General features: G+C 49.4%; 1 protein-coding gene across 2 annotated transcripts in view; it reads left to right on the top strand.

Moving 5' to 3' along the window:
* The first annotated feature begins 345 nt into the window (after nucleotides 1-345).
* Nucleotides 346-19195, top strand: part of LOC144730957 (smoothelin-like) — a 46276-nt gene continuing 27426 nt past the window's right edge. For both annotated transcript variants that reach the window (XM_078611845.1, XM_078611844.1), the window contains exons 1-2: nucleotides 346-1461; nucleotides 17289-17429. In XM_078611845.1, the coding sequence (XP_078467971.1) occupies nucleotides 1003-1461; nucleotides 17289-17429 (600 nt within the window). In that variant the 5' untranslated portion in view covers nucleotides 346-1002. The remainder of the gene's footprint in view (nucleotides 1462-17288; nucleotides 17430-19195) is intronic.

Here is a 19195-nt window from a genome sequence, read left to right as displayed (position 1 = left end):
CCCGCCCGCCCGCCCCGTACAGCCTCGCCTATTAGTTTTATGTTTTCCCCAGCTGTCCTGCCCACAGCCCAATGGGAGATGCATTGATTTGGATTGGCTCCAGCTGTATCTGGTTTCTTTCCCAAACTGCGTAATCTGCACTGCCATCCCCAGTGACTTCCAAGTTAGTTTCGATAGCCCCCCCCTCACCTTACCCCCCCCCATCCTACACCGGTCCCGCCTCCCCCCCCACCAACACTCGCCCCCCCCCCACCAGCACCAACCACCCCCTCGTCTCCAATCCCATACCTCCAAATGAAATCCCAAAACAGCAAACCTCCCCCCACCCCTCCCTCCTCTCCCCCCAACTTTCTCCCTCCAACCTCCAGTCTCCACCAGCGACCCACGCGCTTGGCACTCAAAATCAATGCTTCCCATTAGCCGGAGCTGTTTCTCATGCAGCAGCAAGAGCAGCAGCAGCATCAGCAGCAAATTCCTTGCCGGCAAAGCTGGTGGTCGTGGTGGTGCAGGACGCCGGCCGCGCGTGGCTGCGGCCGAAGGGGGCTGCGTGTTGGCACGGCACGAGCCAGAGGAGAGAGAGTGGGGGGTTGGGGGACACGGGCTCCAGAGCGTTTGACAACGACGGCGAAGTAGAAGAAGTCAATTCATTGACGTAACGCAAGACCAGGCGTCATCGGAGGAGGAGGAAGGAGGACGTGGAGGAGGTTCGAGCGAGCCACTGGCCAGAGATGTTGGTGGAGAGACGCGCGTGCGACATGGATACCGTTCAGAACGTGCGCGCGTAACTTCTTAAATCATCATGACAGCTTCGTAAATAAACAGGGGGGGGGGGAGGGCCACTTCTGGAAATTCGCTCGGCCCCGGGGGGGCGAGAGGCTCCATTACTTGAGCGCGACCGTGACGCAGCGAGGACCTCAGACGCTCGCGCGCCGAGCTCGGGCAGAGGCAGACACAGACAGAGAGATAGAGAGAGAAGATTTGAGAAAGCGGAATATTCCCACCATGGAAGTGAGCTTCAAGATGCCGGCTGCGGACATCGCCGCGCTTGGGAACAACAACCCTCGCATCCAGACCCACGTGCTGGGGGCCTACAGCGAGGGGCCGCTGCACAGCGCCGTGCAGGAGATCAGCATCGACCTGCACGGCTTCAAGAAGGCGGTGGACAAGAAGGTGGAGGAGATGGCCCGTCAGATGGGCCCGCTCATCAAGATGATCAACGACCTCCGGGACGAGAACATGAGGCTGAGGGCCGAGCAGACTCGGCTCGCCGGACGCGTCGAGGTGCTCACCAAGCTGCTCGGGGTCGAGGATCGCTCCGTCGCACCGCTCGCCACGGTTGCCCCGGCGGCTCCCTCCGGGGTCACGGCCACCGCCTACGAGCGCCCGACGTCGGCGGCCGTAGCCCTCGACGGCGCCGGTTCGCAGAAGTCGGCGTTCAACACCACGCTGAAGATCAAGCTCGTGAGTAGCGCCCGGGGCTGTGCAGGGGTCACGTTAAGGTTGATGGGGGCTCCGAGACTGTTAGAAGTTTGTTGGGGGAGGGGGCTTATCTCTTGGATATTCACTTCCTTCACGCTGTTGCGTTCCCACAACCACCACCACCACCACGACCGTCACCCATTGCACGATGCTTAATGCTTCCCATGGTTATTTCAGTTCTGTGTTTTTTTTGCAATGCGGTGTTACGCAACTGTGACGCTAAATCAGAGTCGAGACGAGTGAAACTCATTGAAGTCTGGCACTCAAGTGGTAGCAATACACACGGCGATGCTACGGTTGCAACGATCAAATTACCTACACGGTCTATCACAGTGCCCCAGCAGTTGCGTTTCAACCGCCGTAAAGTTGTACGCAACATTTCTGGAGGCCCTGCAAAATTCGACGGTCTGGGCTGCAGCCCCGAAGGGCCCTGCATTTATGCGGCCTCAGGTTGCCACGGCGACGTTGGGTGTGTGTGCGTGTGCTGTCACGTTCGCTTGTAGCGACAGGATATGTTTTGATATGGGGGCAGAGAGAGATAGGGCGAGATTAAGAAATAGGAGGTGGTTGGAAGTGGTGAGTCAGACTTTGGTGTGGTGATAATGACCCTGGACAGAAAGGGGACCAGGAACGCAGAGCTCACCTGAGTGGGGACAATTCCAGAAATAGGTGACTTGCATAGAGACCCATAGACTTACACAGAGAGACATGCACTTACATAGAGACCCACACTCACATAGACTTGCATAGAGACCCATAGACTTACACAGAGAGACATACACTTACATAGAGACCCACACTCACTTAGACTTGCATAGAGACCCATAGACTTAAACCGACTTACACAGAGAGACATGAACTTACATAGAGATTCACACTCACATAGACTTGCATAGAGACCCATAGACTTACACTGACTTACACAGAGAGACATGCGTTACATAGAGTCCCACACTCACATAGACTTGCATAGAGACCCATAGACTGACACCGACTTACACAGAGAGACATTAACTTACATAGAGACCCACATTCACATAGACTTGCATAGAGACCCATAGACTTAAACCGACTTACACAGAGAGACATGAACTTACATAGAGACTCACACTCACATAGACTTGCATAGAGACCCATAGACTTACACCGACTTACACAGAGAGACATTAACTTACATAGAGACCCACATTCACATAGACTTGCATAGAGACCCATAGACTTAAACCGACTTACACAGAGAGACATGAACTTACATAGAGATTCACACTCACATAGACTTGCATAGAGACCCATAGACTTACACTGACTTACACAGAGAGACATGCGTTACATAGAGTCCCACACTCACATAGACTTGCATAGAGACCCATAGACTTACACGACTTACACAGAGAGACATGAACTTACATAGAGACTCACACTCACATAGACTTGCATAGAGACCCATAGATTTAAACCGACTTACACAGAGAGACATGAACTTACATAGAGACTCACACTCACATAGACTTGCATAGAGACCCATAGACTTACACTGACTTACACAGAGAGACATTAACTTACATAGATACCCACATTCACATAGACTTGCATAGAGACCCATAGACTTAAACCGACTTACACAGAGAGACATGAACTTACATAGAGACCCACACTCACATAGACTTGCATAGAGACCCATAGACTAACTAAGATTTACATATACACACAGACTTACATTAAGACCCAAAGACCAACAGAGACTTGCATACACTTACATAGAGACCCAGAGATTATCATACGCACAGAGAAGATTGGCCCAGGGCCGGTTCAGGTTTCGCTCATCGCTGGTGTTAACCGTGGCCAGGAACTGAACTTGGGTTGTTGTCTTCATTTGTAATGGAATGATGTCAACAATTACACGTGGTTTCCTACTCAAAATAAATCAGGGGGGCATTGATCGTTTAGTGTTTACGGCACTTAGCCAAGCGACTGAAACTCCACATTCTCGTGACAGGGACGATGACATCCAAATCACAATCCCTCTCTGCAATGTATAACTGAATCGATTGACCCCCGGATATGTAAAGGTCCGAGTTGGCACTTAAGCAGGATTGAACTCACAAGATTGTGATGGCGAGCCACGCACTCTAACCACCGCATCGCCCAACCAGATCGTGACGACACCCCGAGCTTAAGATAATTTACTCACCCAGGTGACTCTTTGCTCGTGCGCAACTTCTCTAAGAAGGCCAATGTGAAACAGGCGTTCATGCCGGCTTGTCTGTGCGCCTATCCGCACTCACAATGTCCCCATTGGCAATGGGGGTGGCGGTGGCGAGGAACGGTTTACGCGAAGGTGTGGACTGAAGACTTTGCACAGAGCGCCGTTCACGGAGTGTGAGAGCTGAAGCGCATGAAGCGATCGCCCCTTCGAAAACGAGAACCGCCAACCGAGCATCCGACTCCACGATCCATCTCACAATTTTGTTTCTATCAGGGCCCCGTGGAGCTGCAGTCTCCAACTATAAACCCCCCAGTCTCTCTGGCCCCCCTCTGTCTCTCAGCTGTGGAGGAGCATTTCCCCAAAACGTGACCAGTCGTTTTTATTTCTTGGGTTGGTGTTATTGGTGGATGTGTTGGGGGGGGGGTTTTTGTTATATTTTTGTGTGATTGTGCACCACTGCCAATTGAGTATCCCTTAAAAAAAGAAAACTAGTCAAAAATGTTAGGCAGTCGTGTGCAGCAGCGGCGCAGCCACGGTGGGTGCCTTGGGTGTCCGGCGACCATGATGGTGTTTAGATTCGACCAAGAAGGAGACATCTACAAAATCCCGGACCAAAAAATCTTGGTATTTTTGAGTCTGCGCTTTTCTCGCTTCAACAAGGTGACAGGACGTCCACCAAGGAGATCAAGGAATGCAATTGGCCCACGTGCACGTGGTAGATGGCTCGTTACATCGCAAGGCTGCGGGAGATGGAGACGGCTTGGGGTGGCCTCCACCCAGCAGTGTATGGATCATAGCCGATGACGACGACGACGACGATGATGATAACGAATCTAAGGCAACCCGCTAGATTTCTCTATCAAGTCACCTCGAGTTAACTTCTAAATCTGGTAACGCTCCTCTTTCAACCCGGAACAACCTGGACTCTCCCTTCTTGTAGTTACTATCCGTTCTCTCGAACGTGGGTCTTTTGAAATTCTGAGTGCAATTCATTCATGTTTTGGCCTCGTCTGATTGCATCTGCATCCCCGTCTCATGATGATAGCATATTGTGGGCATTTTTCAGCACCTCGTCGCGATATGCTTTCGGTTGTTTTTGATATCTTTTTTTAAGATGCCCTAAAAAAGATTGTGTTTTTGTAACAGAACGCCTTCGCTGCTGTGGACACTGATTCTCTATTGCACCGTACCACTGCCAGTTGTTTGAACACAAGTCACCGCTGCCACAGATACTCTTAAAGTATTTGCAGGTTCTCGACTGGAGAGAATAAAGTCTACGGCTGATACCGAGGGGGGAGTGGTAGAAGAGTGCTTAGCACGTTGTGCTATGAACCTGACAATTATGTACTGTAGTCTCATATAAATTAGTCGTATGTGGAATGATTAAAGTGTCATTTATTGAAATTTGTACCCATTTTGCTCCGTAACCCAAGTTCGATTTCTGGCCATTGGCCAACATCGGGATTATGTGGTTTACATCACAGGCATCACATTTTTGTTTTAGCTTTATAGATATTTCCGCACCTCCGATTAGCACGGTTAACTTCGTACGGTGCGAAAAAAGTTGAACATGCGCAAATATTTTTCCGTGACGTAAAATGCTGTTTCAAAATATAGTTGGGTAAAATAAATAAACAACGCGAATCAGCCTATTTACACGCTGGATATGTATTGATTGTAGTTATACATCTAGTTAAACATCTTGAATTTTAGAGATAGAGCGGTGGGACGTTGGTTAGTGCACTACGCTCTGAACTCGGTGGTGACCTGACCCGAATCGCGGCCCATGGCTCACATGACTGCCGCGTGTGGTACCTGAACCGGTCCCCAGTTAGATTCTCACCTTCGACCAACCCGCCCTGACTACCGTGCTAAAGAACAATCCGACAAACCTCAATGACCAACACAGCGTGTGGGCGAAGGCCTTCATCCAGCAGTGGATTGACAAAAGTTGGCCGTGAATTGTAACTTTGAAGAGAAGTCGGTGCGTTGCTGCAGCAGCCACAAGATCATTGTAAAACTATTTTCGTGGTTTTTAAGACTGCCTTGGCTATTACACAACGTCAATTCAGTCCATCGCTTTCCTGGCCGTACGAGTCACCGCTAGTACCTTTATCGCGTCTCGTTCCTCCTCGTTGTGTGAATTACGTTACCGTTTGTTATAATTGGGGGGGGGGATCTTTATTTTATCCTGGAGAAATCCGATGAGCTTCGGAGCTCTTAAATTTCGATGTAAAGCTTCTTTCGTGACTGCAGGGATCCATCTTCTTGGTTCTTTCGGTAAAGTCATCACGTAGAATGGAAATAATAAAATAATAAAAATAAAACATTATAAAATATTTCTCACGACGTTTCGGCCACAACGCAAGCAGCCGTCCTCAGGCGAAGAACAGGTCTGTCGAGAAGACAGAGTCTGAATGACACACCCCAGGCTTGGAGCGTCTATTTAAGCTGGGTTGGAGGGGGAAGGAGAGCGCCTTGACAAAATAATTTGCATATCAAGAGGAATTTAGCATATTTATTGGAAATGCAGATATGCGATTAGTACTACTTGTGAAATGCGTAGCAGGTGGTTTACGACGGCAAAAGGCCTCAAGCCGCTACTTGACCCACGTGACGCGGGCGGCGTGCCCAAGCGCACGTCGTATCGGGGCACTGCGGAGGACAGCAACTGGCAATGAGTTTGTTGGTCCACCTTAATCTTCCCTCCCCCCTGTCCTCCTTCCCCTGCGCAACTCAATTTGACGATCGTAATTGCTGGCGGGGGGGGGGGGAGATTTGCCCCTCTGTTTACATCGTCTGTGTGCGAGCAAAGTAATCGGCTCGCGTTCCCAACACGGTCGTGCCGATTTTTTTTAGTGAAAAAAAAAACTAAAAAAAATTTAGTAAAAAAAAACCGCAAAGGGAGAGTTCACGCAGAGCTCCGCGACGGTTGGTGACCATGAAAGGAGACGGAATCATGCCGTCATTTCTCTGGTCTTTTTCTTTTTTTTTACTTTCCCACCCACCGATGTATTCCGATCGCACCATCGCCCAACATGTTCGCGTGTTTGTTTACGACCGTTAAATAGCTCGTCTGTCAGCCGTTGCGATATTCCCCCGAGGATCCTGACTGTACTCGTTCTCTGCGCTGTTGATGTTTTTGTTGTTGTTGTTGATGCTGCTGCTGCTGGGTTCACACGGCACCACGTATCTCCCGTGTAGACTTGCCGGGCAACTGGTTTAAACGGGATCAATGTGTCATGCACATGTATGTTGAACTTCTTTCGCACCCGTGCGTAGCCAACCGTGCTAATGGGAGGTGCGGAGGGAAGGACAATAAACTAAACACGAACTATATCAACTTCCGTGTACACAAACCAAATAAACGCGGTGGCGTTTTTGGCCTTTACACAGTCGGGGTTACACTTTCCCACACTCTCTACGTTGAGAATGCTTGTTAAAAATGACGGGCACACTGATAGTTTTAGTTCCCAGAGCAGGAATATGGCCACATTAAATGCGAAACGAAACGAAATACCGTGGATTTTAATGCAGGCAATTTTTTTGGTGACCATCAACTCTCTACACCTGAAAAACCTGGTTCAATCATGAGCGGCTGAAACCCAGAGTCTAGCCCAGGTTCTTACTGGTGCTCGCTCGGAGCACAGAGCAGACAACCAAGACAGCTCTAAATTCAAAACTAACTCAAACTAAAATATTACAAATTTTTACCAGGTAAGGCCCACTGAGCTCTATAGCTCTTTTTCAGAAGCAACGAGGCCACGAATGATAGCTCAACGAAGCGGCTTATCGTGTGGACATTCAAAGCAACCAAATACTATAAACGCATGTTGATTTTAAACGTGGAGAAAAAAACTGGACGAAAAATCCACGCGACCACGGGGAGAACATGCAAACTCCAAATATACAGCAGCAGGCATCAGGGTCAGGATCGAACCCATGAACTCCAGTACACCAGGCGACGAAGTTTCAATATCCTAGCCTCCGTGGATATCAGTTCAAATGGGTTAGCGATCTGGACAAATGACCTGGGGAGTGGATACCGAGAGAAGGCAAACGATGCAGAGAAACACCGCAGCAGACGAATGTCGACGGGGAGACGAAATCAAAGGGGTCGGAGGCCACTCGACAAGGATAGGGACAGGAAGAAAACGTGAGAGGCTGTTGCTCCGCAGTGGGATGTCGCGGGCTGCCAACTCGTGGCAACAACGCAGGGAGCGAGCACGACCGCCCTTTGACGCATCCTCATTGCACAGCCGCTCGCAAGGCAGTTGCGGGTTGCTTCTGTAAGGCTGCGCCGACACCTCGGTCCGATCGCGACTGCCTCTCTCCCCCACGACTGCCCCTCTCGCTGGCTTAGTACGGGCACGCGAGGCGAGACAGCTGGATTCACTTCACGAGCGTAGGCTCCTCCTTCCCCTCCCTGCCTGCCTCCCCTCATCCTGCAGCACACGCATGCAACACCCCCCTCCACACACATCCACCCACTCGCCCCACTCCTTACCATCCAGCCAAGTGCACCAACTCCTACCCCCTTCCCCCCCCCACCAGAACTCTGTTTACAATTTTACATACGGCCCGCATGGCCAAGACATGAGGTCACCTCTCAATTCAAGTCTATTAGCATTAAGCCCTGGTCCAAACGGACATTCCCTACACGAGCCCCCCCCTCCCCCCCCCCGTGAAACGCTTTCTTTTCTTCACCTGCGGCGCGAATGCACGCGCGCGGCAACGTGTGGAAGCGGCGACGTTTCGTGTCTCTAAGACGCAGCGGCTCGTGTGCCAATCCACTGCTGGATGAGGGCCCCCTGCACGCCACGCTGAGTGAGACTCGGTGAACACGGGGAGCATGGAATTGCAGTGCCACGGGCGGGTGTGTTTTGCCGCACTGCCCCCTTGGGGGCCGTCCATAAATGACGTCACGCACCTAAGGGGGGGGGGGGTGTAGACATTTGTGACGATGTGTGACGAGGGGGCGGGGGGTTGAGAAATGTGACGTCACATCAAGATGTTAAATAAATATAGGCAACACGTTCTACTTAATTAAATAGACTTTTTAATCAATGTTTTCTCTTACAACATCAGAGCGCAGCGGCACATTAAATACGCACTACAATGACAATAGTTGAAAGCGATTTGAAGCATGTTTTATTTTTTTGTGGGGGGGGGGGGGGCAGAGCTTTGTGACGTCATATTTGAGGGGTGGTCTGACTTTTTGTGACGCCGTGTGACGATGGGGGGGGGGGGTCAAATATCATCCAAAATCGCGTTACGTCATTTACGGCCGCCCCACTGTGAGGCTCCCCAGGAGCCCACTACAACCCCGGTAACCCATTTTGTTTGTTGCCCTTTCCCCCCCCACCACCGCCTCCGATGAACACGGTTGGCAACGTACGGCGCGAAAGAAGTTCAACGTACTGATGCGCAACGCTTACAGGCGCCACTCCGGCCACAAAAAGGGTCCCGCTTTTAACTTGCGAGACGTTGACGAGACCAGGCGCATGCCGAGCGACGCGGTAACGGGCCTCCCGCTACACACGGCGACCGCGAGATTTATGCGAGCGTCACAAATGTGACCGCATCTCTCAGGCCACTGTATGGAAACACCGGGCATTTTTATTTGAAATACACTGCAGCGAGAATGATGAAGTCGGTAATCCGGCAAAAAGCAGGGGAGGTGAAGTGGTAACGTCTTAAACCTGGATTTAAACAGGGAATGGGGCAGGGAGGCTACAGCACAGGGGATGGCGTTCCAGGCTCGATCGGGTGCAGATCTGCTCATATCAATATGCCAAGTAATCCAAACGTTTAAGAACATCCAATGCACGTTTTACTTGCCCGTTGCTTGCGTACGTTCGCAACTGGACAGGCGTCAGCGTGCCGGTCGGCAAGATTTCGTCGTCGCTTGTAGGTGCTTCGGGGGTTGGGACACGGAAGGGATCACAGCGATGTTTACATTTTCTCAGAATAAAAAATGTTTTCGTTATAACATGGCTAAAGGGGGAGCGCTGGAAGCACTTACGCTACGGCATAATTGGCGCCGCTCCAGCATTGCAATCAGTGCGAGACCGAGATTGGAAGTGATCGCCTTACTTCAGCCGTAAATAAAGAGACATCGAGAGTGGGAACCGAATGTCCAGAACATCTCGTACCGTTGTTTGTCATCGTTATCGGTTCGGCATCCGACCTTTAAAAACAATTAAAAAACTTCTTAAATATTTTTTTTCCCCTCCGCCGTATGTAAACGGTAGAGTAATAGCAAACGTTGATTTAAATTAAGCCGTACAACTCCCCAGCTGGCTATACGCTTCGGGGTTAAGAGCAGCTGAAAAATTGAAATACTCGCTGGCACGTTTTTGTTCTCAGCCAATGGAACTCCGTGTTTTAAGTATTATTGTTATTATTATCATTAACAATAACGGGACGCTGCAAGTTGCTCGAATGACCACGGCAGCTCCGATCCGCGCAGCAGTGCGAACGGGTAACGCCACAGTTAGTTCTTTCGGTAAAGTCACGTAGGTATAAAATAAAATAAAAAATAAAATAGAAAATAAATTAAAATGTATTTTATACCTACGTGACTTTACGGAAAGAACCAAAGGGTATGGATCATTGCAGTCACGAAAACTTCAGATCTAGAACGCCACAGTTAGTCTATCGGCGGTCGTGTGTGGTCGAGGCAAGGCCGTAATTACAATATTTATTGGGGGGGACACATCCCGCCCAATATTCAACTAAACTTAAAATGCCCCCCCCCCAATATATTGCAATAAAAATATGAAAAAATAATAATCATAATTGCTATGTCATGTGAATAAAAACAACAATTTGCTAAACCTTGACCACAATATCTGGACTTGTCTTCATATTACAATGCATAGATTTCTGTTCATATTATTGTGGTTATGGTTGTACTTTATTAATCCCTAATCTCTGCCATTACGTACAATGAAACAAGAAAAGGTCAAAAAGGAAAAAAACAGAGCAATGTAATACAAAACACTATTAGGCATTATTGTAAAAAAATAATAAAAAGTCCATCCCATGTGTTAGTGATTGTTTTTAATATTTGAGGCAGGAAATTCGTTTTTAAATTTAGATTTTTTTTTGGGGGGGGGGACCCCCAGACCCCCTGGAAGATTTGGTCCCCCCCAATGTTGACTCCATGGCTACGGCCTTGGGTCGAGGAGTAGGGTAACAACATCTTACACGGTGGCTCTCTCCAGCTAGATCCAATGGAAGACCCTTGCAACCAGCAGTGGCACTTGCAGGGATGCACCTTTACCTTACCACTACGACTATTGCATCAAGCCTTCGCGGTTGGAATGGCGGCGTGGTGGTTCGTGTGGTCAGTGGTGGCTACTGCCCTGTGCTGAACCAGCTCCTGGGTCACTTTCCCACCCCATCGCCGACCAGCGCGGTGAAGTATGGCCATCCAAACTCCCACGCCCGACACGGCGCGTGGGGAGGCCTTAAACCCGCCCGCCCGTCGCCATCCAGCAGCGGATTGACGAAGTGACGTAGATCGATTATTATTACTCTTACGTCACAGTTCACACATTGTAGTTACAACAAGAGCATTTTAATTCAGAGAGACGAAAGTCAGCGTGGATATCAAACTCAATCAAACTTAATTTCTATAACACCATTCGTTCAAAAAAAAAATGCAATACATAGTGGATTTACAGGCACGAACAATAAAAGTGAAATCGCAGGCAAAATTAAATCACGGTGTAATGCAAATAACACGTTAAGAAAATCCTAATTAAAAGCAAGTTCATAAAGCAACCTCAGCAGCACTGACCTATGCAAAAGGAACGCACTGTACATAGCTTCAGAAACGTCTCCTTTTCCCCCAGCGCATTGCGTAGCTGAGATTTAAACGAAGACACGTGTTCAAAGGTCCATCGCCGTACATTTTTGTCGGCGTAACGATTCCGCGCTTTAATGTTTTGCCATCGTTGTCGTTGTTGTTGTCGTTGTTGCTGTCGTTGTTGTTGTCGTTTGTCAGCGGTGCCAAAATTGGCAGAGGGCGAAAAAGTCGCGAGCCATCGCTGGTGCCCTGGGGGGGGGGCACACACGCTTTCGTTTCTCGATGTGTGTGTGGTGGGGGGGGGTCAAAGGTAGCAGCCGTGTTTTACACGTGAAGATATTACTACAACTTGTGCAATGAAAACGGGTTTCCGTCAGAGAGGACGGAGGTACATTTTTTTGGTTGTTAAAATAATATTCGTAAAACACCCCCCCCCACGTCACATAAAGCAATTTGATGTCTAGGAATTCTTCGCTGGGGGGGGGGGGCGGGGGGGGGTTACGTCCCTTCGACGCGTGAAGGAGCATTGCACATCCATTTGTCTTCAAGACGTGACGGGCAATTTCACTTCTCCTGACGGGCGTAAAGAGTCAACAAAAGCTTCAGAGCGGCGTTGTGAAATGGTTGTACGTATATGCACGTGTGTTGAGCATCAAGCAAGCACCCTCCCTGTCTCGTTTCCGCTCCTCCCTCAAGACCCCCACCCATTCTTCCTGGCCCTAACCATCCCTCCATCCCTAGGCACCCCCGTCATTCCGGTTCCCACGTACTGCCCTCCCCACACCCTATCCCTAGTCACCGTGTCACTTTCAGTTACCCTAATTCTACCTTGTAAAGCGCCTTGGATAAAAGCGCTGTATTAAGACGAGATAAGAACGTCTTTCGCGCCGTACGTAGCCAACCGTTCTAATCGGAGGTGCGGAGGGAAAGGACAACACACTAAAACACAAACAAGCGGTTCGAAAGAAATTCCTTTTCCATCTGGTTTGGAAAGTACACAGCTCCGATGGCTTCGTGATATCGGAAGGAAAGGGGCGTTCCAGACGGCCGCAGAAGTGCATCTGAAAAAATGTCACTTGGCCGTGGTGGCTATACACTGCTGCACGTGGCCGCCTGTAATCCAGCAGCGTGGAAGCAGCGGCGAGGGTCGGTGGATCACCGCACAGATGCCGCGCAGCAAAGCGCAGGCTGACATCAGCAGTCCCCTTCTGTAAGGGGATAGAGCGTTGCACCCTCGCACGCGTGGGTTTTCTCCAGGTGCTCCGGCTGCCTCCCGCGTGCAAACGCTAATTAATTGGCCGAAAATATCTGAATGTTTAGAGGACCGCAGAGCTTGGGCAACTGTAGGCACCATCTCACCGCCTGGCTGTTGCCTTCCAAGCTCGTATCTGTGGTTCTTCAGTGATTGTGAGATGCAGTTTGCATGAACAATGACGCAGTATAAACTAAACGATCGTATTATTAGTTCTGTCGGTAAAATCACGTAGAAGGGAAATAATAAAAGAATATTAATATACATTTTTTTAATATAATATTGTTTTAAATCAATATTATTTTATTATTTCTCTTCTACGTGACTTTACCGAAAGAACCAACAATATGAATCCCTGCAGTCACTGAAAGCTTGAAATCAAGATCGTATTATTATTATTATTGACAATCTTTGACGACGCTCACGTACGACTGCCGCGGACATGGTAATCGGCGTATGCGAAAGAGCGATCTGGATGAAAGCGGCACTTTATCCAGCAGTGGATGGACTAACCGCGTTGCCGACCGATGACGAAAACATCACTTCGGCATCGCCGAGGTTTCCGCGCGCGCCTCGCTGCCCCCCATCGTGCACTTACATAAGCGCGGTTCAACTCGCACCGTCAAGATGCGGTACCCACCAAATTAAGCATCCTAATTTCCCACAAGACCTGCCTAGGGCTCAAGTAACAGTTCTCTCAAGTTCCCTGGGCCAAGGACAGGTCGAGGGATCAAGCTCCCTCCATCCATTCTGACCCGCGCGCACCACCCCCCCACCCACCCTTCTCTTCACACCTCAACACTGCAGCCCGCACGAGGGTTCTTGAGCCAGGCCTAGGGCAAGAGGGTTTAGGAGGCTTCCACCTTGTCCTGGCGTCCTCGGCGGTGTTGTTTATGCGACGTCATAGCCGTAGGCCAGGCATGTCCATAGTCCGGCCCGTGGGCCAATCACGGCCCGCGGGCAGATTTCATACGGCCCGCAGCTTCGGTCTTATAACGTGTTATTTTTATGGCTCGCTAGCTCTGTCAGAATAAATACATCATAAAACTCATGGAAATGTAAGGTATTCTATACAGTTTATTCAATGTTATCTGACCGAATGAAAGGCAGAATTGCGTTTTTAGAGTTGTTTCCGTCTGCCTGAGTGGCTTATATTTGGTTACATTGTCATTTGAAAAATAAAGGTAATTGTGACAATGAAAATTGTTTTACAACGGTGTGTATTTCCACGTAACTTTTGTGGTTAAAACAATGTCAAAAGGAACTATTGGCCCCCGGGCATCTTCGCTTTATCAAATGTGGCCCTCTTTGCTAAAAGTTTGGACACCCCTGCCGTAGGCGAATGTAATGCCACACGCACGATGACGGCCCCTGTGTAATCTTGTGCATGCCTATGGATCTGTTACGGAAGGCCAAGGGTATCTAGCCTGCATACGTCTATGGGTCTATCTATATCAGTGGTTCTTAACCTGGGCTATACGCACCCCCTGGGAGTGTGAGATGCCCTTTCTGGGGGGTGCGGGACGTTGACGGATTTTTTTAGAAGGTAAATAATCGAAAACACTGATTAAGCAAGGGCACGTGAGTTCCTACTATTTTGTTTCATCGAACCCTATGGGGCCGTCCATAAATGACGTCACGCACCTAGGGGGGGGGGGTCAGAAATGTGTGACGATGTGTGACAAGGGGGGGGGAGGGTGAGAAATGTGACGTCACATCAAAATGCGCAACTTTAAATAAAATAGACAACACGTTCTACTTCATTAAACAGACCTTTTAATAAATGTTTTCTCCTACAACATCAGAGTGCAGCGCCACATTAAATACGCACTGCAATGACACTAGTTTAAAGCGATTTGAAGCATGTTTTATATTTTTTTGGGGGGGGGGGGCAAAGCTTTGTGACGTCATATTTGAGGGGGGTCTGACTTTTTGTGACGCCGTGTGACGATGGGGGAGGGCGGGGGGGTCAAAAATCGTCCAAAATCGCGTGACGTCATTTATGGACGGCCCCCATGTATTTATTAACACAAAATGTTTAACGATTGACAACCAAAGTTGTGCAGACTGCAGTAACGGTGAAGAACCACTGGTCTACATGGCGTAAATCTATGGGGTCTCAGCTCTATATAAGGGTTCTGGCTCTCGATCTTTGTCGACTTCTTATTCCCGAGGGCAACTTCGTGGCTCAAGTTTCCTCCGTCCATCGCTACCCTACTCCCCTCTCTCCACCGCTCAGCGGCACCCTCCGCGCGAGGGGCTCCTTAGACGGTGACTTGGGCAGGGCGGTTGAGGTGGCCTCCCCATTTGCTTTTTTCCCCAGCAACTGCTATTTAGGTGACGTGCATACCCACGTGCGTTGAACTTCTTTCGCACCGCACGCAGCCGACCGTGATGATCGGAGGTGCACGGTGTGGTGATGACGGTGGTGGTGGTGATAGTTTTGGCGATAGTGGAGGTGACGGTGATGGTAGCGATGTGGCGAGGGAGCCCGTGCATAGGCGGCTCTAGCAAGCGGCGTCTCTCTCCGTCAGCCCCTACCGCAACTATTGGGAGTGAAAGTGGCGAGAGAGACGCACACAGTCCCCACCTCTCTCGCTCTCTCCCAGGGAACCATTGCCATAATGAAGATTTAACATCATACCCAGGACTAAAGCAACAACATTGGTGTGCAATTACATTAGATGCGAAATGAAGGAGCAACCTTTGGGTGTGAAATTTAATTGCGATCAATTTGCTTGCACCTGCAGGAGTGGATTACATATTTGAGCTGCAACACGGCTCGAAATATGCGTCCGATAGTTTCGGGGCATGCAAAGTGATGGATACTGCTTGTATTACGGGGATGTTAGCAAACGTGGATTCAAATTGATTGCCACGCTCACGATACTGCACACGCATTGAAATGCGCACATTGAAAACTGACGATGTATCATTTATATAAATGATACGCTCACGTTACATTTGTGGTAACGGCGTGAAGTAACCCGTACAAATTAGACAGACGAGAAACCAAAATGATAAAAAAATATATATCATAATTTTTAAATATGTGATCTAATTGCGACCCCCCAAATCGTAACAATTCTTCGCATTTCGAGGTTTGGTGTTAATTTGCTCCGAGCCGAGTGAATGTACTCCAGTGAGTCATCGTTTAACGCAATAGATGTGTTCCTGAAAAGTACTACGTGAAGTGAAAAAACGCGTTAGGCGAAAACAATTTCCCCACAAATAATGTAGCAAACGACAAAGTTTGGCGAGGTGCGACGGACCACTGTGCACACCACGCAGTGAGATGGCGGGACAAAGAACTGAGGGTAAGCGGCTGCGTTGCAGTATCATTCCGCGTATTGTGTCACTGCACCGCTCAGCCGCGCAGATCAAGAAAGTAGTTCGTTTTCGACTTCTCACAAAGCGCGTTATAACGGAGGGTGTGTTCCTCGTTATAATGGAGGGGGACATTCCACGTTATAACGGAGGGGCGCTTTCCGCGTTATAACAGAGAGCGACGTTTCGCGTTATAACGAAGGGAGCGATCTCCATTATAACGGACGGCGCAATCCGCGTTATAACGGAGGCAGCGATCTCCATTACAACGGACGGCGCAATCCGCGTTATAACGGAGGCAGCGATCTCCATTACAACGGACGGCGCAATCCGCGTTATAACGGAGGGAGCGATCTCCATTACAACGGACGGCGCAATCCGCGTTATAACGGAGGCAGCGATCTCCATTACAACGGACGGCGCAATCCGCGTTATAACGGAGGCAGCGATCTCCATTACAACGGACGGCGCAATCCGCGTTATAACGGAGGGAGCGATCTCCATTATAACGGACGGCGCAATCCACGTTATAACGGAGGGAGCGATCTCCATTATAACAGACGGCGCAATCCGCGTTATAACGGAGGGAGCGATCTCCATTGTAACGGACGGCGCAATCCGCGTTATAACGGAGGGAGCGATCTCCATTATAACGGACGGCGCAATCCGCGTTATAACGGAGGGAGCGATCTCCATTATAACGGACGGCGCAATCCGCGTTATAACGGAGGGAGCGATCTCCATTATAACGGACGGCGCAATCCGCGTTATAAAGGAGGGAGCGATCTCCATTATAACAGACGGCGCAATCCACGTTATAACGGAGGGAGCGATCTCCATTATAACAGACGGCGCAATCCACGTTATAACGGAGGGAGCGATCTCCATTATAACGGACGGCGCAATCCGCGTTATAACAGAGGGAGTGATCTCCATTATAACGGACGGCGCAATCCGCGTTATAACGGAGGGAGCGATCTCCATTATAACGGACGGCGCAATCCGCATTATAACAGAGGGAGCGATCTCCATTATAACGGACGGCGCAATCCGCGTTATAACGGAGGGGCGCGTTTCCGCGTTGCGTGAACGGTTTCCCCGAATGGCATAGCCACGCTATAGCATAACCGCGTTGTGAGGATGTACCGGGTAAGTAAAGTGAATGTACACGCACGTGCTCAATTTCCTCCTCCTCCTTCATGTGTCAGGAGACGGAGCCTACCAAGAGCAGTAATCAGCCCCAAGAAGACAGCGTGGACACCGCCCGCAGAGAGGCGGCGGTGGCGGGCGCGCCAAAAGCCGAGCCGTTCGATACAAACGACGTGGATGAAGAGGTCCTTGAGAGGATGGTAAGGAAAATTGCACAGAATAGTCAGACTGTTTATTTTTGACTGGAGGAATCCGATGAGCTATGAAGCTCTTTTTCACACATGTTCAGTAGGGGCGGGTCAGAAGGTTACAACAATAAACAATACAAAAAAAACACGATAGCAGTGCAAAGTATAGGAAAGGTAAACAAATCACGTAAACAAATACAAATACAACTAAACATACTCTTTGGGTCTTTCGGCAAAGTCACGAAGATAGGAAAAAAAGAAGAAAAATTATCACGACGTTTCGATCGCAACACAAGCAATCGTCGTCAGGCGAAAAAAGTACAGCAGGCGGACTGCTGGAGGACGATTGCTTGTGTTGCGATCGAAACGTCGTGATTTTTTATATATTTGTTCTATCTACGTGACTTTACCGAAATACCCAAAGCGTATGAATTCCTGCAGTCACGAAAGCTTTAAGTCAAGAATCAACTAAACAATTGTTTTAATCTTAGCAGGTAAATACCACTGAGCTTATTGTCTTAGCTACGCCGTGAGAACACGTTTCCAACATACTGCTGTACTGGACAGCTTCTTGGTTGTTTGCTTATTCGTTTTTGTTTGTTTGTTTTTGTCTTTGTTGATATGCACATATGTGGGGAGCGGTGGTGGAGCGGTTAGCGCATTGCGCTACGAACCTGGCGACCCGGTTTCAATTCCCGCTCATGGCCAAAATCAGTGGCGATTATCTGAAACGGTCCTGGGCCTCCCCTAGGTCGACTCAGCCTCAAATGAGTACCTGGTGCGGCGTGTAAACATCGCCACTGGGGAGACAAAGGCGGCCGGGCGTGGTGCTGGCCACCCATCCCCTCCCCCTCGTGTGCCGTTCTGGCCTTCATAGGTGCTCGCTAACTGCACTTGCCCCAACAGTCTGTTACAGGCTATACGGGGGATCTTTGTCTTTGTGTCTTTGTGTATATGTACGTAGTGGTAAGTGCGCTGCGCTACGAACCTGGCGACCCAAGTTGGATTCCTGCTCACGACCAGCACCATTTATTATCTGAACCGGTCATGGGCCTCTCCGAGGTCGGTCTTAAATGAGTACCTCGTGTTTGTGCGTAAAGATGACCACTCGGGAGACAAAGGCGGTCGGGCGTGGTGCTGGCCACCCACCCCCTCGTGTGCCGTGCCGGCCTTCATAGGTGCTCGCTAACAGCGCTTTCCCCAAAAGTCTGTGAAGACTACACGTGGAAATCTCTGTTTTTGCTTATATACATAGATAAAAACGTCAAACATTTTCTGGTATAGCTCTCCGATGTGTTTTAGGGTTGTTATCGCCGTTATTGTTTTGCGTGAAGTCCCACGTTTGAGACACTCCAAATAGCCGGGAGCTGCCACAGTCACGTGGGGCGAAACGTCGGACATGAAACGTATTCGTGGGCGCAACCCGAAAGCACATCGGACCACTACGGCACGGCCGCTGAAAACCTTCGTCAGGAGCACATATTTTTCAATGTCGCAATGTTCATACCAAACAACGCATTCGATAAATCCGTCTCTCTCTCTCGCTCTCTGTTATGAAACGTAACAGAGAGAGAGAGAAAGAACGATACGCCATAAGGTTGACAGAAGCTTAAAAATAATCGTATAAAAACAAGGCTCCCAAATCAAAATAAAAGTTTGGAAAGAACAACACTGCCATTCTGTAAATATTTATTGAAATGCAGTCCGTGTCATTGCTCGGTCACGCAAGGCCTCGGGCTAAGCGCAAGACTCGGAACCCTTTCGGTTTAAAATGTAAA

The sequence above is a fragment of the Lampetra planeri genome, chromosome 37 (genome assembly GCF_965212315.1).
Source record: "Lampetra planeri chromosome 37, kcLamPlan1.2.h2, whole genome shotgun sequence".
Lineage (NCBI taxonomy): Eukaryota > Metazoa > Chordata > Hyperoartia > Petromyzontiformes > Petromyzontidae > Lampetra > Lampetra planeri.
This window is presented reverse-complemented; position numbering and strand designations above follow the sequence as displayed.